The 17351-nt window shown below is 44.6% G+C and overlaps 1 protein-coding gene across 6 annotated transcripts in view; it reads left to right on the forward strand.

Moving 5' to 3' along the window:
* Positions 1–17351, forward strand: part of LOC106571274 (unconventional myosin-VI) — a 126072-nt gene that overhangs the window by 52983 nt on the left and 55738 nt on the right. For all 6 annotated transcript variants that reach the window (XM_045695626.2, XM_082961709.1, XM_082961710.1 and 3 more), the window contains 3 exons: positions 259–339; positions 9469–9649; positions 14586–14730. In XM_045695626.2, the coding sequence (XP_045551582.1) occupies positions 259–339; positions 9469–9649; positions 14586–14730 (407 nt within the window). The remainder of the gene's footprint in view (positions 1–258; positions 340–9468; positions 9650–14585; positions 14731–17351) is intronic.

Consider the following 17351-nt stretch of genomic DNA (forward strand, 5'->3'; position numbering starts at 1 on the left):
AAAAAATCAGTATTAGAGTCCACACAGAGACAGTGATGTGGATATATTACTTTGCTTTGACTTTCGAAAGTCATCAAGTTTGCCATATTGCAACTGGTCATGCATGGTGTTTGATGTGTTGACGATCATGTTAAACCATCCTGGACCAGCGTTGATGGGATATTCAATAGATGTTTTAGGTATTGTTAAAACTGTCATACTGCGGTATATTGATCCATGAAATCTGCTGCTGTTTGCTGATTCTTGTCTATGTTGCAGTATTTGAACAGAGGATGCACTCGCTTCTTTGCGAACAAGGACACAGACAAACAGATCCTTCAGAACCGCAAGAGTCCAGAGGTAAGGTACATATCTCTCTCTCACTCTCTCTCAACCCCCTCACTCTCTCTCTCTCTCTCTCTCTCTCTCTCTACCACCTCTCTCTCAACCACCTCTCTCTCTACCACCTCTCTCTCTACCACCTCTCTCTCTACCACCTCTCTCTCAACCACCTCTCTCTCAACCACCTCTCTCTCTACCACCTCTCTCTCTACCACCTCTCTCTCAACCACCTCTCTCTCAACCCTCTCTCTCTCAACCCTCTCTCTCTCTCTCTCTCTCTCTCCATCTCTCTCAACCCCCCCTCTCGCTCTCTCTCATCTCTCTCCATCTCTCTTTCTCTCCCAACCCCCTCACTCTCCATCTCTCTCTCTCTCTCTCTCTCTCTCTCAACCCCTTCACTCTCCATCTCTCTCTCTCTCTCTCTCTCTCTCTCTCAACCCCCTCACTCTCCATCTCTCTCTCTCTCAACCCCCTCACTCTCCATCTCTCTCTCTCTCTCTCAACCCCCTCACTCTCCATCTCTCTCTCTCTCTCTCTCTCTCTCTCAACCCTCTCTCTCAACACCCTCTCTCTCTCAACCCTCTCTCTCAACACCCTCTCTCTCTCTCTCTCAACCACCTCTCTCTCAACCACCTCTCTCTCAACCACCTCTCTCTCTCTCTCTCAACCACCTCTCTCTCAACCACCTCTCTCTCAACCATCTCTCTCTCAACCACCTCTCTCTCAACCCTCTCTCTCTCAACCCTCTCTCTCTCAACCCTCTCTCTCAACCCTCTCTCCCTCTCTCCATCTCTCTCAACCCCCTTCTCTCGCTCTCTCTCATCTCTCTCTCCATCTCTCTTTCTCTCCCAACCCCCTCACTCTCCATCTCTCTCTCTCTCTCTCTCTCTTCTCTCTCTCTCTCTCTCTCTCAACCCCTTCACTCTCCATCTCTCTCTCTCTCTCTCTCTCTCTCTCTCTCTCTCTCTCTCAACCCCCTCACTCTCCATCTCTCTCTCTCTCTCTCAACCCCCTCACTCTCCATCTCTCTCTCTCTCTCTCAACCCCCTCACTCTCCATCTCTCTCTCTCTCTCTCTCAACCCCCTCACTCTCCATCTCTCTCCATCTCTCTCTCTCTCTCTCTCTCAACCCTCTCTCTCAACACCCTCTCTCTCTCAACCCTCTCTCTCAACCCTCTCTCTCAACACCCTCTCTCTCTCTCTCTCAACCCTCTCTCACTCTCTCGCTCTCTCTCTCTCTCTCTCTCTCTCTCCATCTCTCTCAACCCCCTCACTCTCCATCTCTCTCAACCCCCTCACACTCTCTCTCTCTCTCTCTCTCAACCCCCTCACTCTCCATCTCTCTCAACCCCCTCTCTCTCAACCCTCTCTCTCAACCCCCTCTCTCTCAACCCTCTCTCTCAACCCCCTCTCTCTCAACCCTCTCTCTCAACACCCTCTCTCTCTCAACTCTCTCTCAACCCCCCCTCTCTCTCTCTATCTCTCTCAACCCCCTCTCTATCTCTCTCTCTATCTCTCTCAAGCCCCCCTCTCTCTCTCTCCATCTCTCTCTCCATCTCTCTATCTCTCTCAACCCCCCCTCTCTCTCCATCTCTCTCTCTCTCCTCTCTCTCTCAACCCCTTCACTCTCCATCTCTCTCTCTCTCAACCCCCTCACTCTCCATCTCTCTCAACCCCCTCACTCTCCATCTCTCTCAACCCCCTCACTCTCCATCTCTCTCAACCCCCTCACTCTCCATCTCTCTCAACCCCCTCACTCTCTCTCTCTCTCTCTCTCTCTCTCTCTCTCTCTCTCTCTCTCTCAACCCCTTCACTCTCCATCTCTCTCTCTCTCTCAACCCCTTCACTCTCCATCTCTCTCTCTCTCTCTATCTCTCTCAACCCCCCCTCTCTCTCTCTCTCCATCTCTCTCTCAACCCCTTCACTCTCTCTCTCTCTCTCTCTCTCTCTCTCAACCCCCTCACTCTCCATCTCTCTCTCTCTCTCTCTCTCTCTCTCTCTCTCTCTCTCAACCCCCTCACTCTCTCTCTCGCAACACCCTATCCACTTTCTTTCCTCGTGCACATTATATATTGGTTGAATTGCATCTTCACTACTCCATGTATTCCAATATCCATGAAAACCACAGACGGAAACCCTCTCTCTTATCTCTAGTTTTTGGCCAGGATTCCCTTTGCTATCTAATGACAGCCGGTTTCTCATCTCCAGAACTAATTGGAAATGCACTTAGGCACGACTCTGTCTGCGGAGAGAGTGAACAGAATGTACTTCTCTACCCCCACCTTGCTCCCGTATCTGTCTCAGTGGCTTTTAGCTTTACTTAATGGCTTGCTCAGTCAAAGGAGGATTGTTGTTTTGTCCTGGTCTGCGGATACACTGATGCAGTGGCTTCTAGTAGTGACATCTTTTATTTCAAAAGTTTTTAAATTCCCACAAAGTAGCCTACAACTTTTATTTTCATTCTGGTCAGATTAAAACATTTTGTATATTACCTCTTGAAACATTGTTCTCTGAGATGTGATGCAGATAAGCAGCAAACATTTGAATTAGGAAAGGAGCCACTGACATGACCGTATGGATAGATGTAATGTACCACATCAATGAGAATTCTTTATCCTCCCAATGAAATTACTTCCTTCCTTTGCCTTCTCCCTTTGATTAATTATGCATACAGCTGTAAGTAGTCCACCATTGCAGCTGTGTGTATGGCACCCCTTCAGGACTCACCGTAATGAATTGTTATTGTTATGAAGAAATGACCTGGACAACACTATGCCTCTTTTTCTCTCCTCTTGAGGGCCAGTGATGATTCATTTGTTCTGTGTAGGCTAGTTGGGGACATCAGAAGAAGTGTCTCTCTGAGTATGGACATTTTTTGTCAGATAATGTTTTTTTAGTAAAGGTAATAGTACCATTTAGGTTAAACACATAGAAATATCAGTAATTATCTTTCTATTGTTAAAACTGGCAAGTAAGTAAAGAGATTCTGAGTACTTGTTGGGTTGAGTTTTCAGCGTATGTTTAACCTAAGCAGATGATATTCAGGTGAAGCTTTAGGTGGTAGGTACAGTACAGCTAGGTGTTGCTTTTAGGTGGTAGGTACAGTACAGCTAGGTGTTGCTTTTAGGTGGTAGGTACAGTACAGCTAGGTGTTGCTTTTAGGTGGTAGGTACAGTACAGCTAGGTGTTGCTTTTAGGTGGTACAGCTAGGTGTTGCTTTTAGGTGGTACAGCTAGGTGTTGCTTTTAGGTGGTACAGCTAGGTGTTGCTTTTAGGTGGTACAGCTAGGTGTTGCTTTTAGGTGGTACAGCTAGGTGTTGCTTTTAGGTGGTACAGCTAGGTGTTGCTTTTAGGTGGTAGGTACAGTACAGCTAGGTGTTGCGTTTAGGTGGTAGGTACAGTACAGCTAGGTGTTGCGTTTAGGTGGTAGGTACAGTACAGCTAGGTGTTGCGTTTAGGTGGTAGGTACAGTACAGCTAGGTGTTGCGTTTAGGTGGTAGGTACAGTACAGCTAGGTGTTGCTTTTAGGTGGTAGGTACAGTACAGCTAGGTGTTGCTTTTAGGTGGTAGGTACAGTACAGCTAGGTGTTGCGTTTAGGTGGTAGGTACAGTACAGCTAGGTGTTGCGTTTAGGTGGTAGGTACAGTACAGCTAGGTGTTGCTTTTAGGTGGTAGGTACAGTACAGCTAGGTGTTGCATTTACCCTCTTTCAATGTTCACAGCTGGACAAGGCAGGCTCCTGAGAGCCTGCCTTGGATCTTATTATATAGTCATGGAGGATCATACCTTTTGATCTCAGGAATCACCTGCTCATGATAAATGCTGTGTTTTGACCTTTTGGAGAGCATCGTGTTGTGATAAAATGATGAATAAGGCCTTCATGCTTATTGCCAGTGCATATGATAAGCCTGAACTAGGGTTGCAAAACTCTGGTAACTTTCCCAGAAATCCAGATTTCAGTTAACAGAAATCCTGGAAAATTGCCTGAATTTTGTAACCCTTGCCCATACATTGTTCCATACCATGTCCCCTGTCCCTTGTGTTGATCAAGGTTATATGTCTCTTTACATTGCTTCTTTATACAATTCAGGACAATCAGGTGATTTATGGATTTGGTGCTGTGACCAGGACTACTACTTTTAGATTTTTATTATGATGTGAATTTTGGGAAGATTTTTTTGTCTCAGGGTTCACATCAGTGCTGAGTGTCGTGGGGTTGCATGCTTTCTCTAAATGCATGATGTGGTTTTGCTCTGTAGTTTAGGGCTTGAGGTCAAAATTACAACATATTTTGTGTCCAGCATTAGGCTGGACCAGAATGTCACAGTACAATGGTTTAACAGAACTTGTGTGTGTGTGTGTGTGTGTGTAAACTGAGCAAAAAAAGAAACGTCCCTTTTTTAGGACCCTGTCTTTCAAAGATAATTCGTAAAAATCTGGAAACAAAACTTCACAGATCTTCATTGTAAAGGGTTTAAACACTGTTTCCCATGCTTGTTCAATGAACCATAAACAATTAATGAACATGCACTTGTGGAACGGTCGTTAAGACACTAACAGCTTACAGACGGTAGACAATTAAGGTCACAGTTATGAAATTCTTAGGACACTAAAGAGGACTTTCTACTGACTCTGGAAAAACACCATAAGAAAGATGCCCAGGGTCCCTGCTCATCTGTGTGAACGTGCCTTAGCCATGCTGCAAAGAGGCATGAGGACTGCAGATGTGGCCAGTGAAATAAATTGAAATGTTCGTACTGTGAGACTCCTAAGACAGCGCTACAGGGAGACAGGACGGACAGCTGATTGTCCTCGCAGTGGCAGACCACGTGTAACAATACCTGCACAGGATCGGTTCATCAGAACATCACACCTGCAGGACAGGTACAGGATGGCAACAACTGCCCGAGTTACACCAGGAACGCACAATCCCTCCATCAGTGCTCAGACTGTCCGCAATAGGCTGAGAGAGGCTGGACTGAGGGCTTGTAGGCCTGTTGTAAGGCAGGTCCTCACCAGACATCACCGGCAACAACGTCGCCTATGGGCACAAACCCACCGTCGCTGGACCAGACAGGACTGGCTAAAAATGCTCTTCACTGACAAGTTGCGGTTTTGTCTCACCAAGGGTGATGGTCGGATTCACGTTTATCGTCGAAGGAATGAGCGTTACACCGAGTCCTGTACTCTGGAGCGGGATCGAGGTGGAGGGTCCGTCATGGTCTGGGGAGGTGTGTCACAGCATCATCAGACTGAGCTTGTTGTCATTGCAGGCGATCTCAATGCTGTGCGTTACAGGGAAGACATCCTCCCTCATGTGGTACCCTTCCTGCAGGCTCATCCTGACATGACCCTCCAGCATGACAATGCCACCAGCCATACTGCTCGTTCTGTGCCTGATTTCCTGCAAGACAGGAATGTCAGTGTTCTGCCATGGCCAGCGAAGATCCCGGATCTCAATCCCATTGAGCACATCTGGGACCTGTTGGATCTGAGGGTGAGGGCTAGGGCCATTCCCCCCAGAAATGTTCGGGAACTGGCAAATCTGGTTCAGTCCATGAGGAGGAGATGCACTGCAGTACTTAATGCAGCTGGTGGCCACACCAGATACTGACTGTTACTTTAGATTTTGAACCCCCCCCCCCCCCCCCCCTTGTTCAGGGACACATTATTCAATTTCTGTTAGTTACATGTCTGTGGAACTTGTTCAGTTTATGTCTCAGTTGTTGAATCTTATGTTCATACAAATATTTACACATGTTAAGTTTGCTGAAAATAAACGCAGTTGACAGTGAGAGGACGTTTATTTTTTTGCTGCGTTTATATATATATATATATATATATATATGTGTATGTTTATATATATAAGTCCTAACCGACTTGCCAAAACTATAGTTTGTTAACAAGAAATTTGTGGAGTGGTTGAAAAATGAGTTTTAATGACTCCAGCCTAAGTGTATGTAAACTTCCGACTTCAACTGTATATATATTGTTAACAAACTATAGTTTTGGCAAGTCGGTTAGGACATCTACCTTGTGCATGACACAAGTAATATTTCCAAAAATTGTTTACTGACAAATTACTTTACTTTACTCACAATTCCAGTGGATCAGAAATGTACATACACTAAGTTCACTGTGCCTTTAAACAGCTTGGAGAATTCCATAAAATTATGTCATGGCTTTAGAAGCTTCTGATAGACCAATTGACATCATTTGAGTCAATTGGAGGTGTACCTGTGGATGTATTTCAAGGCCTACCTTCAAACTCAGTGCCTTTCAAAAGCAATCAACCGAGACTTCAGAAAACATTTTGTAGACCTCAACAAGTCTGGTTCATCCTTGGGAGCAATTTCCACATGCCTGAAGGTACCACGTCCATCTGTACAAACAATAGTACGCAAGTATAAACACCGTGGGCCATACAGCCGTCATACCACTCAGGAAGGAGACGCGTTCTGTCTCCTAGGGATTAAAGTACTTTGTTGCGAAAAGTGCAAATCAATCCCAGAACAACAGCAAAGGACCTTGTGAAGATGCTGGAGGAAACTGGTACAAAAGTATCTATATCCACAGTAAAATGAGTCCTATATCAACATAACCTGATGTCAGGAATTGTCAAAAACTTTGTTTAAATGTATTTGGCTAAGGTGTATGTAAACTTCTGATTTCAACTGTACATGCATACATGCATACTGTACCAGTCAAAAGTTTGGACACACCTACTCATTCAAGGGTTTTTCTTTATTTTTACTTGTTTTTACATTGTAGAATAATAGTGAACACATTGAAATAACACATATGGAATCATGTACAGTAGTAACCAAAAAAGTGTTAAACAAGTCAAAATATATATTATTTTGAGATTCTTCAAAGTACGCACCTTTTGCCTTGATGACAGCTTTGCACATTCTTGGCATTCTCTCAACCAGCTTCATGAGGTAGTCACCTGGAATGCATTTCAATAAACAGGTGTGCCTTATTAAAAGTACATTTCTTGAATTTCTTTCCTTCTTCATGCCTTTGAGCCAATCACTTGTGTTGTGACAAGATAGGGAGGGTATACAGAATATAGCCCTATTTGGTAAAAGACCAAGTCCATATTATAGCAAGAACAGTGCAAATAAGCAAAGAGAACTTTGAAAGTTCAAGTGCAGTCACAAAAACCATCCAGGGCTATGATGAAACTGGCTCTCATGAGGACCGCCACAGGAAAGGAAGACCCAGAGTTACCTCTGCTGCAGAGGATAAGTTCATTAGAGTTACCAGCCTCAGAGATTTCAGCCCAAATAAATGCTTCACAGAGTTCAATTAATAGACACATGTCAATATAAACTGTTCAGAGGAGACTGCGTGAATCAGGCCTTTATGGTCGAGTTGCTGCAAGGAGACCACTGCTAACGGACACCAATAAGCAGAAGAGACTTGCTTGGGTCGAGAAACACGAGCAATGGACATAAGACCGGTGGATATCTGTCCTCTGGTCTGATGAGTCCAAATTTGAGATTTTTGGTTCCAACTGCCATGTCTTTGTGAGACGCAGAGTAGGTGAACGGATGATCTCTGCATGTGTGGTTCCCACCGTGAAGCATGGAGGAAGAGGTGTGATGGTGTGGGGGTGCTTTGCTGGTGACACTCAGTGATTTTATTTAGAATTCAAGCCACACTTAACCAGCATGGCTGGTTTGCGCTTAGTGGGACTATCATTTGTTTTTCCACAGGACAATGATCCAAAACACACTTCCAGGCTGTGTAAGGGCTATTTGACCAAGAAGGAGGGTATTGGAGTGCTGCATCAGATGACCTGGCCTCCTCAACCACCCGACCTCAACTCAATTGAGATGGTTTGGGATGAGTTGGACCGCAGATTGAAGGAAAAGCAGCCAACAAGTGCTCAGCATATGTGGGAACTCCGTCAAGACTGTTGGAAAAGCATTCCTCATGAAGCTGGTTGAAAGAATGCCTAGAGTGTGCAAAGCTGTCATCAAGGCAAAGGGTGGCTACTTTTGATTTGTTTAACACTTTTTTGGATACTACATGATTCCATATGTGTTATGTGTTAGAATGACATTTTTTGTAAAAAAAACTTGGGGTAGGCAAATAAAACTACCTGCGGGCTAAATAAGGCCAGTTGGGGAACCCTGCCTTAGGTTTTAGATTTCTCTATAGAGAAGAACAAACTGCTCCTCTGTTGTTTACAAGGAAATTTTGTTCTGTACTTTATGGTGTGCAGAAAAATATGAATTGCCTTAGTTTAAATTAATAAACAAGTGCATCCACTTTCAGTTACAGAATAATGTCAGTTGAAATAAGTTCAAGAATCTAAAATTGCATGTAGAGAGATGGGTCTTATTCAGACATTTAAATGTTTGTTGTTTCAGTTTAGGAAACCTAATGCCATTTATCTGGCATTCTAGTCTGGTGTTAGAAGCTACAGTATGTTGTAATTTCTATACCAGTATACCATGGTACTGTGACATTCTTCTTGTGTGGTTGGTTTTCCAGGTGTGTGATCCAATGTACTATCCCTGCTTCTCTTCCTACTGCAGCTGGTTGGAGATGTGATGTACCTCAGCTTTCATGCAGGTTTATTGTGCTAATTCTGTACAATAAAATGCATTATAGCTTGAAGTCCCAATGTTACATGTGAAGTAGCAGCCCATGCCTCCGCTCAGATCCAAACAAACACTTTAACCAAGTCAAAGAAAACCTCAGTGAGGGAGACAGATGGTATTTTTACTTGATGGGTAATTAGAGAGGTTATTTTATTGATGTTAAGACACAGCCTTGACACAGCTTACTTTAAGCCTCCAATGCAAGCCTCCAATCTTTGAGACAGTACACCTTCTGTGAAGAGCGTGTAACCCTGGTCACTGACCCATCCTCTCCCCATGGTCTATTAGCCCCTGAAATGCTGGGCTCCTGAAGGGTTAAGGTTATAGAGACGGGCTGCGTTCACACAGGCAGCCCAATTCTGATGTTTTTTCCACTAATTGGTCTTTTGGCCAATCACATCAGATCTTTTCAGATCTTTTTTTGAGATGAACTGATTGGTCAAAAGAATTGGTCTGCCTATCTTAACACAGCCAGGGTGGCCCCGGGTGAGGGTGACCACTGACCTGTCCTCTCCCAACTATGGTTCCTCAGCACCTGAAGGCTGGGCCCCTAAAGGACCCTCTGCTGGACGACCAGGGGGACTTCAACAGGATGTGCGGGGCCATGAAGAAGATCGGCCTGGATGATACAGAGAAGCTGGACCTGTTCAGGGTGGTGGCCGGGGTGCTGCACTTGGGCAACATCGACTTTGAGGAGGCAGGCAGCACATCGGGTAAGCAGGGTGACGGTCGGTCTCTGTCTGACTCTTTCTTTCTCTCACACTCACTGCTCAATATACACTGCTCAAAAAAATAAAGGGAACACTTAAACAACACAATGTAACTCCAAGTCAATCACACTTCTGTGAAATCAAACTGTCCACTTAGGAAGCAACACTGATTGACAATAAATTTCACATGCTGTTGTGCAAATGGAATAGACAACAGGTGGAAATTATAGGCAATTAGCAAGACACCCCCAATAAAGGAGTGGTTCTGCAGGTGGTGACCACAGACCACTTCTCAGTTCCTATGCTTCCTGGCTGATGATTTGGTCACTTTTGAATGTTGGCGGTGCTTTCACTCTAGTGGTAGCGTGAGACGGAGTCTACAACCCACACAAGTGGCTCAGTTAGTGCAGCTCATCCAGGATGGCACATCAATGAGAGCTGTGACAAGAAGTTTTGCTGTGTCTGTCAGCGTAGTGTCCAGAGCATGGAGGCGCGACCAGGAGACAGGCCAGTACATCAGGAGACGTGGAGGAGGCCGTAGGAGGGCAACAACCCAGCAGCAGGACCGCTACCTCCGCCTTTGTGCAAGGAGGAGCAGGAGGAGCACTGCCAGAGCCCTGCAAAATGACCTCCAGCAGGCCACAAATGTGCATGTGTCTGCTCAAACGGTCAGAAACAGACTCCATGAGGGTGGTATGAGGGCCCGACGTCCACCGTGCAGGACGTTTGGCATTTGCCAGAGAACACCAAGATTGGCAAATTCGCCACTGGCGCCCTGTGCTCTTCACAGATGAAAGCAGGTTCACACTGAGCACATGTGACAGACGTGACAGAGTCTGGAGACGCCGTGGAGAACGTTCTGCTGCCTGCAACATCCTCCAGCATGACCGGTTTGGCGGTGGGTCAGTCATGGTGTGGGGTGGCATTTCTTTGGGGGGCCGCACAGCCCTCCATGTGCTCGCCAGAGGTAGCCTGACTGCCATTAGGTACCGAGATGAGATCCTCAGACCCCTTGTGAGACCATATGCTGGTGCGGTTGGCCCTGGGTTCCTCCTAATGCAAGACAATGCTATACCTCATGTGGCTGGAGTGTGTCAGCAGTTCCTGCAAGAGGAAGGCATTGATGCTATGGACTGGCCCGCGCGTTCCCCAGACCTGAATCCAATTGAGCACATCTGGGACATCATGTCTCGCTCCATCCACCAACGCCACGTTGCACCACAGACTGTCCAGGAGTTGGCGGATGCTTTAGTCCAGGTCTGGGAGGAGATCCCTCAGGAGACCATCCGCCACCTCATCAGGAGCATGCCCAGGTGTTGTAGGGAGGTCATACAGGCACGTGGAGGCCACACACACTACTGAGCCTCATTTTGACCTGTTTTAAGGACATTACATCAAAGTTGGATCAGCCTGTAGTGTGGTTTTCCACTTTAATTTTGAGTGTGACTCCAAATCCAGACCTCCATGGGTTGATAAATTGGATTTCCATTGATTATTTTTGTGTGATTTTGTTGTCAGCACATTCAACTATGTAAAGAAAAAAGTATTTAATAAGATTGTTTCATTCATTCAGATCTAGGATGTGTTATTTTAGTGTTCCCTTTATTTTTTTGAGCAGTGTAGTTTCCATATCAGGTGAGCCAAGTCTTACACTCTCTGTCTGTGTGTGTATGCATGTATGCATGTGAAGCCCTATATCTACTTCCCCAGAGTCAGATGAAGGCCTTCCCTGTGGCTCAGTTGGTAGAGCATAGTGTTTGCAACGCCAGCATGGTGTGTGCAACGCCAGGGTTGTGGTTTTGATTCCCACGGGGGGCCAGTACAAAAAATGCATGAAATGAAATGTATGCATTCACTACTGTAAGTCGCTCTGGATTACAGCGTCTGCTAAATGACTAAAAATGTTTTTGTTTTTTTTATGAACTCGTGGATACCATTTTTGTGTGTCTCTCTGCCGTTTGAAGGAAGTTGCTAGCTAAACGGAATACTTGAGCGTGCTTAACTATTCACCCCCCAAGTCAAAACTTTGTCAAGCCACCTTTTGCAGTAATTACAACTGAAAGTCTCTTGGCGTATGACTGGGAGTCTATGGGTATCTGTTAGCATGCTAGTAGTTACCCGTAGACTTCCAGTCATTGTGCTAATGCTAGTTAGAAGTTGCGCTAGCTAGCAACTTCCTTCACACTGCACACAGACACACATATCCACGAGTTCATCTGACAAATCCCAAAGTATCCCTTTAACACATGGCTGGCTTATGAGATGTCTTGTCAGACCACATTACTTCAGAACACACACTGTTTGGTACGCCAACCAATAACAAAGACATAGCTGTCTCTGTGAGTGCAGTGACAATATGAGTAAAGCACCAGGGCACAGGACAGGAAGCATAAGGGATGCTGAGAAAGTGGTAGTTAAAAGTTTTTTGTCACAGAGCTGGAAGATACCTTGGCATTTTCTCATTGTGTGTTGTTGCATGAAGAAGTCATTGGTCTAGTCTACAGTGGCTTGCGAAAGTATTCACCCCCCTTGGCATTTTTCCTATTTTGTTGTCTTACAACATGGAATTAAAATAGATTTTTGGGGGGTTTGTATCATTTGATTTACACAACATGCCTACCACTTTGAAGATGCAAAATATATTTTTATGTGAAACAAACAAGAAATAAGATTTAAAAAATTGAATACTTGAGCGTGCATAACTATTCACCCCCCCCAAAGTCAAAACTTTGTCGAGCCACCTTTTTCAGTAATTACAACTGAAAGTCTCTTGGGGTATGTCTCTAGGAGCTTGGCACATCTAGCCACTGGGATTTTTGCCCATTCTTCAAGGCAAAACTGCTCCAGCTCCTTCAAGTTAGATGGGTTCCACTGGTGTACAGCAATCTTTTAAGTCATTCCACAGATTCTCAATTGGATTGAGGTCTGGGCTTTGACTACGCTATTCCAAAGCATTTAAATGTTTCCCCTTAAAACACTTGTGTTGCTTTAGCGGTATGCTTAGGGTAATTTTCGTGCTGGAAGGTGAACCTCGGTCCCAGTCTCAAATCTCTGGAAGACTGAAACAGATTTCCCTTAAGAATTTCCCTGTTTTTAGCGCCATCCATCATTCCTTCAATTCTGGCCAGTTTCCCAGTCCCTGCCGATCCCCACAGCATGATGATGCCACCACCATCTTCACGTGGGGATGGGGTTCTCGGGGTGATGAGGTGTTGGGTTTGCGCCAGACATAGCGTTTTCCTTGATGTCCAAAAAGCAAGATTTTAGTCTCATTTTTTTCTTTAAGCAATGGCTTTTTTCCGACCACTCTTCCGTAAAGCCCAGCTCTTTGGAGTGTACAGCTTAAAGTGGTCCTATGGACAGCTACTCCAATCTCTGCTGTGGAGCTTTGTAGCTCCTTCAGAGTTATCTTTGGTCACTTTTTTGCCTCTCTGATTAATGCCCTCCTTGCTTGGTCTGTGAGTTTTGGTGGGCGGTCCTCTCTTGGCAGGTTTGTTGTGGTGCCATATTCTTTCCATTTTTTAATAATGGATTTAATAGTGCTCCATGGGATGTTCAAAGTTTCAGATATTTTTTTTTATAACCCAACCCTGATATGTACTTCTCCACAACTTTGTCCCTGACCTGTTTGGAGAGTTCCTTGGTCTTCATGGTGCCGCTTGCTTGGTGGTGCCCCTTGCTTAGTGGTGTTGCAGACTCTGGGGCCTTTCAGAACATGTGTATATATACTGAGATCATGTGACACTTATATTGCACACAGGTGGACTTTATTTAACTAATTATGTGACTTCTGAAGGTAATTGGTTGCACCAGGTCTTATTTAGGGGCTTCATTTCATTTCACCAATTTGGACTGTTTTTTGTATGTCCATTACATGAAATCCAAATAAAAATAAATTTAAATTACAGGTTGTAATGCAACAAAATAGGATAATAGCCAAGGGGGATGAATACTTTTGCAAGGCACAATTTTTTTTATCCTTGTGTCCGGGCAGCAGGTGCCATTTTGCTGTGGTCCGCCAGAACACTCTGCTCTGTGATCGATTTACTTTAGTCTTCATCTTCCTTCTAAAGGCCCATGTGGCCTCTTGTGCCGCATTTCCATTTCCAATTTACGCCAGTGTTTTACCCAAAAGGCTCAGACATTTGTTTCCATCTACGCGGGCCGGCACCCCGTGTCTCACTGAGCCATGGCTCCGGCGAACTTGGAAGCTACTCCCTGGGTACTTTTCAGCTGACATTTACATAACAATGTCTAACAGTGAACTTTAACACCTTCTCATAAAGCAACAGTCTTGAATGATGCAGAGGTTGTTGATTCTGCTCACCATAAGTCTTTAGTGCCACACTCCTGATGGAAACACCACAACACTAGAGCTCACGTTAACATAAAACACTGCCCACTGGTGTGGGGGTCTCAGTGGAAAAGCACCATTGTTGTAGACTGTGAAAGGGCTTTTATTCACTATTAAGGAGCCACTACATACACCAAGGACACTGCGGACTAGTCATTCTCCTCCCCTTCATTCATTATTAATACAAAGCCATCAGAGTAACTGATGAAAAGATTCTCATGTGTCTTCTTTGTGAATGTCACTCTTTGTAGTCCTCTGCGGTAATCTCTTACAGAATCATCTTGTATATTTGTGTTGTTCGAGCAAGTTAGTATTCTCTCATTTGTCAGGGCTGATGCATTACGGTGTGAATGTCTTGGGCTCTCCTCTACTCACTGACTCCACATTACACATTCTGTTCCAGACAACCCAGAGGAAGATCAAATTTCTATGGGAATAAGCCATTTATTTTTAACATCAGAGTAAAACTTGTACGTAGTGGCTTTCAGCCCCCCCCCCCCCCCCCAAAACATCGTCCTCACAACGTTACTAACAACATTACTAAACGACTCACAATGTTACCGTTCTGCATGTCTGTCCCACCAGGTGGCTGCACCATAAAGAACCAGTCAAGCCAGACGGTGGAGTACTGTGCTGAGTTGCTGGGTCTGGGAGAGCAGGACCTGAGTGTCAGCCTCACGTCCAGGGTCATGCTCACAACAGCAGGGGGCGCCAAAGGAACAGTTATCAAGTAAGTCACCATAGCCCTGGTCAAAAGTAGTGAAATGCACAGTGCATCTACATTTGAAGTCAGAAGTTTACATACACCTTAGCCAAATACATTTAAACTCAGTTTTTCACAATTCCTGACATTTAATCCTAGTAAAAATTCCTTGTCCTAGATCAGTTAGGATCACCCCTTTATTTTAAGAATGTGAAATGTCAGGATAATAGTAGAGAGAATGATTTATTTTATTTCTTTCATCACATTCCCAGTGGGTCAGAAGTTTACATACACTCAATTAGTATTTGGTAGCATTGCATTTAAATTGTTTAACTTGGGTCAAATGTTTCAGGTAGCCTTCCACAAGCTTCCCACAATAAGTTGGGTGAATTTTTGGCCCATTCCTCCTGACAGAGCTGGTGTAATTGAGTCAGGTTTGTAGGCCTCCTTACTCGCACATGCTTTTTCAGTTCTGCCCACACATTTTCTATAGGATTGAGGTCAGGGCTTTGTGATGGCCACTCCAATACCTTGACTTTGTTGTCCTTAAGCCATTTTGCCACAGCTTTGGAAGTATTATTGGGGTCATTGTCCATTTGGAACACCCATTTGCGACCAAGCTTTGACTTCCTGACTGATGTCTTGAGATGTTGATTCAATATATCCATATAATTTTCCTTCCTCATGATGCCATCTATTTTGTGAAGTTCACCAGGCCCTCCTGCAGCAAAGCACCCTCACAACATGATGCTGCCATCCCCGTGCTTCACAGTTGGGATGGTGTTCTTTGGCTTGCAAGCCTCCCCCTTTTCCTCCAAACATAACAATGGTCATTATGGCCAAACAGTTCTATTTTTGTTTCATCAGACCAGAGGACATATCTCTAAAAAGTACAATATTTTCCCCATGTGCAGTTGCAAACCGTAGTCTGGCTTTTTTATGGCGGTTTTGGAGCAGTGGCTTCTTCCTTGCTGAGCGGCCTTTCAGGTTATGTCGATATAGGACTCGTTTTACTGGTCTACAATTATTTTTCTGAGGTCTTGGCTGATTTCTTTTGATTTTCCCATGATGTCAAGCAAAGATGCACTGAGTTTGAAGGTAGGCCTTGAAATACATCCACAGGTACACCTCCAATTGACTCAAATGATGTCAATTAGCCTATCAGAAGCTTCTAAAGCCATGACATAATTTTCTGGAATTTTTCAAGCTGTTTAAAGGTACAGTCAACTTAGTGTATGTAAACTTCTGACCCACTGGAAATGTGATACAGTGAATTATAAGTGAAATAATCTGTCTGTAAACAATTGTAGGAAAAATTACTTGTGTCATGCACAAAGTAGATGTCCTAACCGAATTGCCATAACTATAGTTTGTTAACAAGAAATTTGTGGAGTGGTTGAAAAAACAGTTTTAATGACTCCAACCTAAGTGTATGTAAACTTCCGACTTCAACTGTATAGTGTGTGTGTGTGTGTGTGTGTGTGTGTGTGTGTGTGTGTGTGTGTGTGTGTGTGTGTGTGTGTGTGTGTGTGTGTGTGTGTGTGTGTGTGTGGTGTGTGTGTGTGTGTGTGTGTGTGTGTGTGTGTGTCCGACATCACTCCCAGTGAGTATTGTGCTGAGAGTTAAAAATAGGAGCACCATTCTGTCACACACACCGCAGCATCAGCCAGCAGCAGCCAAGCATGCATCCTCCCTCCCTCAGCCCTACCATACTTTTCCTGTTGATGATAGAACACACTGGTAGAGGTACGGCTGAGCAGTGGAGAGGAGAGAGAATCACAGTATTACATGCAGAGAAGAATCAAATTGATCATGTTGCTGTGGGAAACAACACGGTCATGTTGCTGTGGGAAACAATACGGTCATGTTGCTGTGGGAAACAATACGGTCATGTTGCTGTGGGAAACAATACGGTCATGTTGCTGTGGGAAGCAATACGGTCATGTTGCTGTGGGAAACAATACGGTCATGTTGCTGTGGGAAACAATACGGTCATGTTGCTGTGGGAAGCAATACGGTCATGTTGCTGTGGGAAACAACACGGTCATGTTGCTGTGGGAAACAATACGGTCATGTTGCTGTGGGAATGGACAGCTCCGAAGTCTTCAAAGTGATGGAGGGAATAAAAGACAAGCATTTGCCCTCCTCCAAGACTTCCCTAGTCCCTGTATGCATCCCAAATGGAACCCTATTCATTATATCAGGGTTTCACATAGGGCTGTCCCCGACCAATCGATTGGTTGACATTTTTAAGTGTGTATTTTTCAATATATAGACACAACCTATGTTTTGAATAAAATCAACTATATGTAGGCTACTGAACTTGTCTGATGCTTTAAGCACTGTGATTAAAAATGAAGACACATTACTAAAGAGGGAGCCAGAGATCAATATAGCTTAACCAGAAGAAAGAAAGAACTGTTCCTGACCCTCCTCCTGCTGCTGGCCTTCGCAGATTCTAAGCTCCTGAAGTTGCCAGTAATAGGCTATACCAGCGGTCACCAACCTTTTCCATTTGGAGTGCCATGTTATCGTACCGTTCCCTACTGATCTGCCTGCTGATGATTCCTCTACAGATGGTTTTCATATGCACATTTTCATGGAACAGTTTCATTTATAATAAAGTCTTCATGTCTCAAAATCAACGT

This window comes from Salmo salar, chromosome 15, assembly GCF_965601325.2.
Source record: "Salmo salar chromosome 15, fSalSal1, whole genome shotgun sequence".
Lineage (NCBI taxonomy): Eukaryota > Metazoa > Chordata > Actinopteri > Salmoniformes > Salmonidae > Salmo > Salmo salar.